General features: G+C 34.0%; 2 protein-coding genes across 3 annotated transcripts; both read left to right on the plus strand.

Annotated features, from left to right (window-relative positions):
- Positions 1 to 1,664: 1,664 nt before the first annotated feature.
- Positions 1,665 to 4,616, plus strand: LOC108195974 (WUSCHEL-related homeobox 9). 2 transcript variants are annotated; one of them, XM_017363016.2, is made up of 5 exons: positions 1,665 to 1,787; positions 1,888 to 2,085; positions 2,170 to 2,991; positions 4,019 to 4,246; positions 4,390 to 4,616. In XM_017363016.2, the coding sequence occupies exons 2-5, from the start codon at positions 1,965 to 1,967 to the stop codon at positions 4,401 to 4,403; spliced, it is 1,185 nt and encodes a 394-aa protein (XP_017218505.2). In that variant the 5' UTR covers positions 1,665 to 1,787; positions 1,888 to 1,964; the 3' UTR covers positions 4,404 to 4,616. The 2 variants fall into 2 exon arrangements, with proteins under 2 accessions (XP_017218505.2, XP_063941939.1); XM_064085869.1 differs by lacking the exon at positions 1,665 to 1,787 and having other exon boundaries at positions 1,824 to 2,085.
- A 4,277-nt stretch (positions 4,617 to 8,893) lies between these two features.
- Positions 8,894 to 11,013, plus strand: LOC108194761 (ras-related protein RABA1f). Its single transcript, XM_017361701.2, has 2 exons — positions 8,894 to 9,341; positions 10,413 to 11,013. Exons 1-2 carry the CDS (start codon positions 9,121 to 9,123, stop codon positions 10,843 to 10,845), a joined length of 654 nt encoding a protein of 217 aa, XP_017217190.1. The 5' UTR covers positions 8,894 to 9,120; the 3' UTR covers positions 10,846 to 11,013.
- Positions 11,014 to 11,193: the final 180 nt, after the last annotated feature.

Here is an 11,193-nt window from a genome sequence, read left to right on the forward strand (position 1 = left end):
TTTATTTTTTTTAAGAGTATTCTAAACCCACTCATGGTATTTTTAAAATGACTCGTGCCTAAGAAAATGATACAGGAAGGAAAAGATTCTTTCTAGAACCAGGTTTTCACCCAAAAAAAGGTGAGGTGAAGCAGAAAGTAATTGATATATATGTCGGAGACAAGTCGGAAGAGATAGAAAAAAGAAGAAGATGATAATAAGGAAAAAGTTGGGAAACGGATCCATTAATAGATATGGAAACGTACGTGTTTATTCATCAGAAATCTGAAATCATACGTCCTGACTTCTGTCTAAATCAATTTATTACTAAATCACCGAATCCATGAAACCGATCTTATAGTCATGGACAACATTGCAACAAAATAGTAAAGGTGAATATTGAACAAAGTACAAGCGTGGACGTAACTGTTCAGACTTCAAAAAAGAATATTTACTTCCTTCAAAATAATATTTATTTAATCCAGTCAAATAAAATTCAGAAAAACAAATTTATCTCATAGTCACATTCATCTCCTCCCTTATCTGCTTAGAATAACATATTTCAAAAAAGCCCTCGAGTCAATCCAAAGAAGTTAATAGGTAGGGATGGGCACGGGGGCACTTCGGGGGCGGGGAGTGCTATCCCCGACCCCGATCCCCGAATTCATGACCCCTCCCCGACCCCGCCCCGAACCCCGAACGGGGATTATTTTTCTCCCCAATCCCCGCCCCGAATGGGGAACGGGGATCCCCGCGGGGAGTCGGGGAATTTTATTTTTAATAAAAACATAATAATTTATAATATATAATATACTTTTTAATAAAAAAACAAACTACTAACTCCTAATATACTAATAAAATAATATTATCTTATATTTCAACATCAAATCATATTACAATTGATTTATAATATAACTAAATGATAATTTAATATTATTAAATATATTATATTATAATATATTTATAATCAATCAATAAAAATAAAGATTATTTTTTAATTTTATTTATATTATAAAGATTATCTATTTCAAATAATATATTTAGTATAATATATATACATAAATATATTATTATTTATATATATATATAATCGGGGTCGGGGATCGGGGCGGGGAGACACCAATCCCCGACCCCGCCCCGATCCCCGAATTTTTTATAGAACTTTCCCCGATCCCCGCCCCGCCCCCGAAAAATTCCCCGAATCCCCGACCCGAACGGGACGGGGATCAGATCGGGGTCGAGCGGGGCGGGGTGAATGCCCATCCCTATTAATAGGAAGACATGCAGCTCATAACTTTGCCAATAAATTTTCTCCAAATTCAACATTTTTGACTTCTAAAACACAATTCTTGCATAAGAGTTAAGTTCCGTATTTTTTGTTATCAGACGGTCAGTTTTGTCCTGTTTTTTTTTAGCGATGCTATTTAGCTTTTCTGATTTCACTCTTTTAAGTACAAGAAGGAGATCAGAGACATGTTCTGATCTCCCACACAAAACTGCTAATTATCTCTTGATGATAAAGGAGTTTTCACTGTCAAGCATTCTAATAAAAGCCCAAGCATGTATTCTTTTCATTCCTCCTCATGCTGCTCTTCCACAGGCATTCTTTTTCTGCTTTGTGTAGTCTACAAGTATTCCCCAGCTCGTTTCATAATATCAACATACACATAGTACTAGTACCATATAATATAAAATACATATTGTTTCAATTATCATATCCAACAACTTAGGTATAGGTTATGGGACTCCTCTATCTCCTCTCCCTCTCCATTTAATATCCTTTTCTATTATTGCTTGTTTTTCTACAGGTGATTCTTGTCTCTTGTTTTCCCTTTTTTGTTTATCACATTATTTTCCACTTTATTGTTTTTTTTTTAACTTGACCATATTTTATTCTATCATCATAAGGTACTGAGACATCATATTTGTGTTGAGTTTCATTTGATATTCAAGAGGAAGCTGATAGATAGATAGATCTATGAGACATGGATTCATCAAAAAGAAACTGGCCTAGCATGTTCAGGTCTAAGCCTTCTATCAACTCTCACCGCCATCAATGGCAACATGATATTGCCCCTCTTATCTCAAGACCTTTCACATCTTCAGGTAATTTATTTATTTTTCTTTTTTTGCTTCATGTGAAAAAAAAATAAAATCTTGATAATATATATGGTTAATTTGATGTAACAGTGAGTGATCAAGAACGAAGTCATGAACCGAAGCCGCGGTGGAACCCGAAGCCAGAGCAGATCAGGATACTTGAAGGGATCTTTAACTCTGGAATGGTGAATCCTCCCAGAGATGAGATAAGGAGGATTAGGGCTCAGCTTCAGGAATATGGTCAAGTTGGTGATGCTAATGTTTTCTACTGGTTCCAGAACAGAAAATCCAGAAGCAAAAACAAGAAAAACAGCCTTCAAAATTCCACCACCAAGTCATCACTCAGTACTCACACTCTTTCCCCTCAAGCCATAGCCAAGCCTGCTCCACTAGTGTCCAACTCATCCTCATCCTCATCCGATAAGTCTTCGCACAAGTCAGCCGAAAGAAAACCCTTCTCTTGTAATGTCCTAGATGGGCTCAACTCACCAACTGGCTCAGTGAACCAGCCCTACTTTAGTGCCTTCTTGCCGGAACCCTACATGTTCCCGGGGAGCCAGAGTAGCCTAATAAGTGGTTCAAGTGCAGCTGGTTTAAGTTTGGCACAAGGGTTTTGTTTTCCTGAACTTGTGGCATCAAATGATTATGTAGGTCATAACAATAACAGTGTTTCTCAACACTTAGGACAGGCTTTTGGGAATTGTAGTAGTACTTCTGCTAGTGTTTTGCTTACTGACTTGATGAATCTTGGAGGTGTGAGTAATTACTATAAGAGGGGGGAAGATAATGACAAAACTAAGATGCAGCAACTGTTGAGTTACAGTGTGACTACTGCAACTCCTACTTGTGCTCAAACCATTCTTCCTCCTGCTGTCTCTCCCTCTGTTATGTCTGCCATCAATCACATTCAAGGTTTCTCAACTCTCTACTTGTCTTTTCTATTTCCCCATCCTTCCTTATAATTTATCCAACACTTGTTTATTCTGTCACTGTTTTTAATTTCAACTGCTTGAACAAGAGACTAATTAGGTGTAAAGATTGTGTTTTTAATCAAGACAATAATCATTAAATTCCAAAAATGTGTTTACGCAGGCTTTTCAAAGTTGTAACAAATCTTAATATGCTATAAAAGTCAGTTTCTTCCTTGTAGCATAGAGGGTGTTTTATGTATCTAGGAAACAACAATGCTTAGATTTGACACAAGTAAACCTTAAGAGTATACACATGACCAAACAATCTATAGTGTTGAAGAAGAAGAGTGAAATCACAGTCATATTTGGTCATATGCACATATTGAATGAGTAATCACTTCAGCGCTCCTAGCCTAGATTTGATAGCACATATATATACAGTTGTTTGACTTGTAAATCAGTGATTCAAACAGAGTTATACTCCTTATATGTCAATTGCGCCAGATTGCTAACAGGGAGTTTTTTTTGTATCTTTATATTTTTCTGTATAAACAATACTTTTTCCGGAAACTCTAACAAATACTGTATGAACATCATACTCGTGGACTCAGAGGCAGCTATCCTGATTTAAGATTAATATTAATATATTCTTTTCCCAAATTTTAATTTGAGGTTAAAAAATAGTAGAAAAACTATTTTAAACTTCGGTTGACTGATAAATTATTAACTATACTTTTTTAGTTCCGACTCTTTCGAAATCTGATATATGTTGTAAACACAGTCCAGACTCCAGATGGAACTTTAAATTGCATGCGTTACATGTTGTAAACAACATTTGTTAGATGGAGTAAAGAAGAGGTCATTTTTTAGTGTCATGGTCCGGAATTTGTGTTAAATCTGTCTGGTTGGACGTGTGCATGCCTCCCTAGTATTACTTACTGTTCATTGACTTCTCCGCTTTGCTTAGTCGATCTGGTTTCGTGTATTTATATATAGTTGTGTTTCTATGAGGAGTATGTTTGGTGCAGGTGAGGAAGTGAGGAAATCAACGGTTTTCATCAATGACGTAGCCATTGAGGTGGCATCTGGGCCGTTCAATGTGAGAGAAGCTTTTGGCGATGATGCTGTGCTCATACACTCTTCAGGACAGCCTGTGGTCACCAATGAGTGGGGCGTCACCCTCCACTCACTCCAGCATGGTGCTTTTTATTACTTGCTCTCCGCCTCCATCGCTAACTCACATCTCCATTCACATGGTAATATATGCATCATATGAGTATATTATGTTATTGTAGTCGGAATATAATAAGGGTGGCCATATACCCAATTCTCAACTTGATTTACATGAATAGTTTTCGAAACTGCATAAATTTGATTGCTCTTCTTTGATGGTTTGCAGAACTAGAGATATAAATGGAAGATGGAGTGACCGGTTGATTGATCATTCAGTAGATGTTGCATCAGTTACTATATATCTACATATTGCTGAATTAGCTGAATCTGTATAAGTTTCTATTAATGGTTCTGAAAATGGAGGAACAGATAATATGAAAATCTGTGGACTAATATAAATTGCTAGTACTATGTTTGTGTTATGTGTGTATGTACATTGAAACGTTAACCATATGTATAATGACATATGCTGCTTCTTCTACTTTCTTATAACTTTCTACAACTGGCATCTGAAATCTGATTATATGGTACTGGTAGGCCACATGTTTCAAACTGTGTGTATGCATGCAACTTAAGCTGATATCATATCTTCATAACTTCATCCAGGTTTTCTGGTTACTATAATTATATGTTTTGCTGCTGTTTATGTTCACATGTAGCATAAAATCTATGTGGACATTTCTCCAACGACTCTCTGTCACCCCCAATATTCTCACATAGATTTCAAGTTCAACTCTTCGTCAATCTCAATATTCTCACAATTCGACTCTTTGTCACTCCCAATATACTCACAATATAATATGGATACAAAGGCAGTTAGTTCTCAACACTTAAAAGTTGTGTAACGCAAGCTAGGTCATTAAAAAATCCTTTTGTTTTACTTCTGGTGCATTAGATCAAGAAGCCTTTTGTTTATAAGCAGCTTCAGCCTGCAGGGTTGCAGTACAAAAAAATAATCGGCAGAGTTTAAAAATCGGTATATTGATCGGTCATGACAATATTTACAGATCATCTGCCTCCAAAAATCTAAAAATTTGTCATAAAAAATCAACAGATAATTGAGATTCTGTGATATAAAGAAACAGAAACATAGTGCATGCATGGAATTATAGGAGTCCTGTTGTTAAAATTTACAGGACTTTCTATCATTTTACAAAAATCAGAAACTAAGATATGGTGTGCCCATGGGCACACAATAAGCACTAAATTTTATGAATTTGGTGCATTATTATTGGTCATCTAATCATAAATAAGGATGGCCCCCTGCATTTACACCAAATCCACCAATTAAAATCTACTAAACTTCTCAAATTTAATGTATAATGTGTGCTCATGGGCACACATTAGAGAGATCCATCCGATAATACATCCAAATATAGACAAGACAAAAAAAACCTAACAGCGGATTTAACTTGAAATTATCCATAAGTTAATGCTATCCTAACAGTACTGAAGCCCAGTCAGTAAAAAGTGAAGCTATTGATTTTTCTTTCACATCTTGACAGAAAAAAGGGCTATCAGACCATTAGCTAGTCGACACCTGGTTGTACTTATTGTGAACCAATCTATATGGAAAACATAAGTACTGATTCAATACTTGAAAGTTAAACAATCTTTCCCTGTAAAGTCTTCTTTTTTACTGTACTTTATTATAATATTGTATGCCTTTTCTGCAGTGAACAAAACAAATGAGCAGTACTAGTTCCCTGCATAGCCCTAAAAAAGATCAAGCATACTGTCTTAATTACCCTCCCACGATACAAAGCAAGAATAGGGCGTGAAACTAGATTTTTGAAATACTTCAAAATAGATTCGAGAGTTTTGAATTTTCATTCAAAAATGATTATCAGATACGAAACTAGAATTCTGAAATGCTTGTTAAAAATCCCTAGTTCGGTCGATCCGATTAAAGGTGACTCTTGATTAGAATTTTTTTTTTTTTTTTTTGACAGAAGATTAGAATTTTTTAATTCTATTAATTATTATAATCTCTTCTTAAATGATATGCTATATAGTAAATTAAACTAATATATTAAATATTTTTTATAATATTATATATTCGATTTTTTATCGGATAATCTCTAATAAACACCTTCACCGATTAATTCTAATTTTCAATTTTTACACAGGTAAAATAGTAGTATGTAAATAATTCATCTTTTTAACTCAAATACCGATTTTTATAAATGTGCATAGATAAGAATGCTCTAAGTCGTTGACACGTACCTTTAAGTCGTTTAACTTCATAATTAAAATTATTATTTTCAAAAAAATTTTTCTAAATATAAATATATGATTAATATTATAATTTAGAATAATTATTATAAAAATAATGATTTCAATTACGTGGTCAAAAAATTTGGAAATTTGTGCAAAAAAATCATATGATCCATATTTCAAAACGGAAGGAGTACGTACTAGCATTCACATAAAACTGCTCGTATATAACATAGTACTCTCTCTGTCTCATTCAATTCTATACATTTATTTTTACTGCTCGGCATGTATTTTAAGACTCTTTCAAATATAGTTCTATAATTTATTTTTTAAAATTTTCTTTTTTATATAAAAATATGAATTATCATACAGAAAATGAAAATCTTAAAAATTAATTACAATACTAAATTTACTAATTTACTGAAGCATTAAATCCATCCCACCTCCTCCCATATATACTATTAGCGGGGGCAGAGGGAGTACTTTTAATTATTTCACACATTTGTAATATTGATAGTACCTTGCAAATTGCAGGTGTTTTCCTTCTAAATTTTTCTGTCCAAGTCTTCCTTAATTTTGAGGATTGAAAAGGTTAAGTACAGTTTAGATCCGTTGAAAGTCAGATGAGAAGTTATTCTGCCACAATGCAGCTCGGTATTGAAATAGCAAGAGCGAGTTCGTAAAAAGTACTCCCTCCGTCCCCTGAGTAGTATACATTGGGGACGGGGACGCGGCACGGACTTTAATGCTCCTGTAAAGTGTAGTTGTGTAATTTATTTTTAAAATTTTCTTTTTCTGAATTAAAGTTTGGATGTTATATTTTTATACAGAAAAAAGAAAATCTCAAAAATAAGTTACGGAACTATATTTTATAAGAGCATTGAAATGCGTGTCGAGCAGTTGAAAAGAAACGTATACAATTAAATGGGACAGAGGGAGCAGCGTGATACGAAGATACACATGTCCGTGTGGAGTAGAAGTGTTGAAAGGGGAATAGGACTTAGGAGTGATACCCGTGAACAGTAGGAACAGTGTATTCACTGTGGATGTTAAAAGATTGATTGAGTTGAGTGATTTGTATATATCGGCCGTGTTCTGCAAAATTCCCTTGTATTAACACTCCATTTTGACTCTTCATGTACCTACACATGTTTCCTTCAAACTGTTTCACTTGCATGAATCAACTCACACCACGGCTGTGTTAATACTGCGTTAGAGCATCTCCAATGGCGTTGGCTCTAATCGTTGGTTAAATTGGACATGCAAGATATTAGGTAAAATTTGCTAAACCTGTAAGAAATTTTGCTTCAATGGTACTGGCTATATTGGTTGGCTATAATTTAAAAATAATATGTTATTAATATTTTAAATTGTTAAAATAGAATATATCAGTTCAATATGGTAATAAATGATGTACAATCTTCCTACAGATTTTCTTACAGACCTGCAGAGATTCGACAAATTTAACCATCCATAGGAGGTTGGCTAAATTTATAGACAACAGCTGATCATGGTTGGAGTTGATTTTTTGGAGCTGTTGGCTAATTTTTTTTATTTTAAGTATGCCAACTCACCTTTTAGCCAAGGGTTTTAGATGGTTGGAGATGCTCTTATACTGTTATATTCATATTTCAAATTTCTAAATAACTGTCAAAAAAAAATAAAATCATTGTTATATTGTTAATTGCATAAATCATAAAATATTAATATAATTTATTTTATTTTAAATTATCTTATAATTCGTATATATTTTGTCATGAATTAATTATCAATATATATTTAATATAGCATATATTTATTTAGCTATCACTATATTTTTATAATATTATATTTGTTTTAAAATCATCATTTATATAGCCAACGAATGATACGCAAGATCATATTTTGAATCGTATTTAACAGATCTCAAATTACATGCTCAATAACAAGAAAACCGTACTTGTATGTAGCTTGAATCGGGATCTCAGTATCTGGTGTCGACTATCCGAATAAATGAAAGTTTTTGAATAGTTTTTATTTATTCGGATAGCCGACACCAGATATACATCCAAATTCAGGAGTTTAGTATTAACATCAATATTGATACATAATAATAAATTAAAGATTTTTTTGCTTTAAAATAATAGTCGGTTTAATATTGGCACATAATTTGAGATTACAAAATATACTTTTTAAATAAAAATATAAATTCAAATTTTTTACGAAAGATAAATTTTAAAAAATAATGTGTAAAAATATATCTTTTTTACTTTAAATTATATGTAAGAAATTGCGAAAGCGGATATTAAAATCACTTTACTTTAGTTCGTAAAGTCTCCAAACCAGTATTGGTACATTCAGTGAAATCTGTAAAATCGCTGAATCCAGTAAAGCCCAAAGCGTTTATGTACACTTTGAGAGATCGAAAAGCCCAGAATAACAACCTCCTAAAAACGGGGCCGGGGGTTTGAAATTTCCCACCAATTGAGCTGCCAACAAACAAAAGTGAATACCCGATAAAAGTAAACATTTTGTACATATAATAATAAATCCGTTTCTCTCTATCCTCCTAAATGTTGGGGGAAATTAATTAGCAAATTTTAATCTCCCATTCAAGAAAAACTAAACATAATGAAACAAACAAATACACACCTGATTCAATTTTTACATCAAAATTTTCACGTTTGATCATCATCATTCAAATATATCGACATTGTTATAATTAATATATAGGCTCGAAAGAACAAGAGGGGTATCGAAAATGGCATCATTTAGAGGAGATGAGGATTATGATTATTTGTTCAAGGTTGTTTTGATCGGAGATTCGGGTGTTGGGAAGTCGAATCTTTTATCGAGATTTTCTCGAAACGAATTCAGCCTTGAATCGAAATCGACTATCGGTGTCGAATTCGCAACACGTAGCATTCAGGTCGATGATAAGGTTGTTAAGGCCCAGATTTGGGACACTGCTGGCCAAGAAAGGTGTATATTTTATCTCCCTCTATGCATGTTTATTTATGTGTTTGATAAATCACATGCAGTTTGTGATTTGTTGTTGATCATGTATAGATTATGATAAGAATTTGTCGCAATGTGATTGATGTTTGATAATAGATTCGAATAGATTGATTGCTTTTATGTGCTCTTTGAGGGATTGTTGTTTGCGACGATGATTGTCTTAATTGAATCATGCTATATCCTCGGCTATTGATCATTCTTGTTCTTTGGATCCATGGGTGTTTTTCTAATAGCATGATGTAGTGAAGAATTTCGCAATGTGATAATCGAGTTTTTTGTGGATACTATGTATAACTTTGTGGCAAATTTCATAGACTCGTAACTATTTGTGTTCTCGGAATTGCATAATATCTGTCAGTTGTTGGGTTCAAATGTCCGCGTCTTTTCTGAAACAGATGTGAGCATCAACGTACTGAAATTGAGAACTATTCTTGGCTCCATTTCTTTTGTCAGAAGTAACTCAATGCATTTGAGATGCTCAAACAGTCAAAGGATATATATCTAGTGTCATAGACAAGATTGATGCTTTAATTCTGAACAAACGAGTGATAATTACAAGAACGTAATATCTTACTGGAAGGCATAAGTTCTGTTTTGCTCATGGTAATCAACCAAAGATGCCTATGGTAGGAGAGGATATCAGCATTCATTAACACTACTAAACTTAAGAGTCCTTGTAGTGCTGACACTGTTAAACTCGAATCTTGTCAGAGTTTGATATAAAAGAGTTAACCTTCTGCATTCTTTTGATTTATGCTTGTATTTGTATTTGGACTGTCATTATTTTTTCATGGGCCTGTAAATTGTGAATTCAATATACATTCTTGGCCTTTTTGCGAGTTAGAATCCTGATTCATTTTTCCTTGATGTTGGTAATGCTTCAAAACCAGAGTTTTTGAGTTTTGATAATAAATCAAAGTCCGAAGCTAAAACCAGAGTGAGACATATCATTTCTGAGATATATATTTAAGATCTATGATGATCTTGCATTTAGGTTTCAATAATTTATCTGATCTTCTCTTGTTTACCCCTAAGGTACCGCGCAATCACAAGTGCCTACTACCGTGGTGCTGTTGGTGCTTTACTAGTTTATGATGTTACCCGCCATATCACATTTGAAAATGTGGAGAGGTGGTTAAAAGAGCTTCGGGATCACACAGACACCAATATTGTAATCATGCTAGTAGGAAACAAGGCAGATTTACGTCACCTACGTGCTGTTCCAATGGATGATGCAATGGCCTTTGCTGAACGTGAGAATACGTTTTTCATGGAAACATCAGCTCTAGAGGCATTGAATGTAGAGTCTTCCTTCACCGAAGTGCTCACTCAAATCTATCATGTTGTAAGTAGGAAGGCGCTTGACATTGGAGACGACCCGGCTGTTTTGCCCAAGGGCCAAACTCTTAATATTGGAGGCAAAGATGATGTATCGGCTATGAAGAAAGGCGGATGTTGCTCAAGCTGAAGTCCAGGGTAGTAATATTCAGTGTTTGAAGAATGTAATTTTGATACTTGGTTGATTTAAGGCTACTAGAGGATTTCTTGTAAAATCTAATATTTCACTCATTTTCTTGCTGATGACTGATGTAACTTACATTACAAAAAATGCAGTTATATATTTCTATTTTGTTGTTGAATTTACCACTCTTGTTTGCATTGTCTTTTATTCTTTGGTTTGCTGTTATTGTATCGATTCTGGAAGTATTGTTGAGATTATTGAATACCCTGCCGTGCATATTTGTTATCCCGTCTCTTTGTATATATTAGCACTCTTTGTATATATTAGCACGCAGCTTCACGGCATTCCAGGAAA

Source organism: Daucus carota, chromosome 1, assembly GCF_001625215.2.
Source record: "Daucus carota subsp. sativus chromosome 1, DH1 v3.0, whole genome shotgun sequence".
Classification (NCBI taxonomy): Eukaryota; Viridiplantae; Streptophyta; class Magnoliopsida; order Apiales; family Apiaceae; genus Daucus; species Daucus carota.

Coding starts and splice junctions, on each gene's coding strand:
- LOC108195974 (XM_017363016.2), top strand. CDS start 1,965: ATGGATTCATCAAAAAGAAACTGGCCTAGCATGTTCAGGTCTAAGCCT. Junction 2,086..2,169: donor AAGACCTTTCACATCTTCAG/GTAATTTATTTA, acceptor TTGATGTAACAG/TGAGTGATCAAGAACGAAGT. Junction 2,992..4,018: donor TGCCATCAATCACATTCAAG/GTTTCTCAACTC, acceptor TGTTTGGTGCAG/GTGAGGAAGTGAGGAAATCA.
- LOC108194761 (XM_017361701.2), top strand. CDS start 9,121: ATGGCATCATTTAGAGGAGATGAGGATTATGATTATTTGTTCAAGGTT. Junction 9,342..10,412: donor GACACTGCTGGCCAAGAAAG/GTGTATATTTTA, acceptor TTTACCCCTAAG/GTACCGCGCAATCACAAGTG.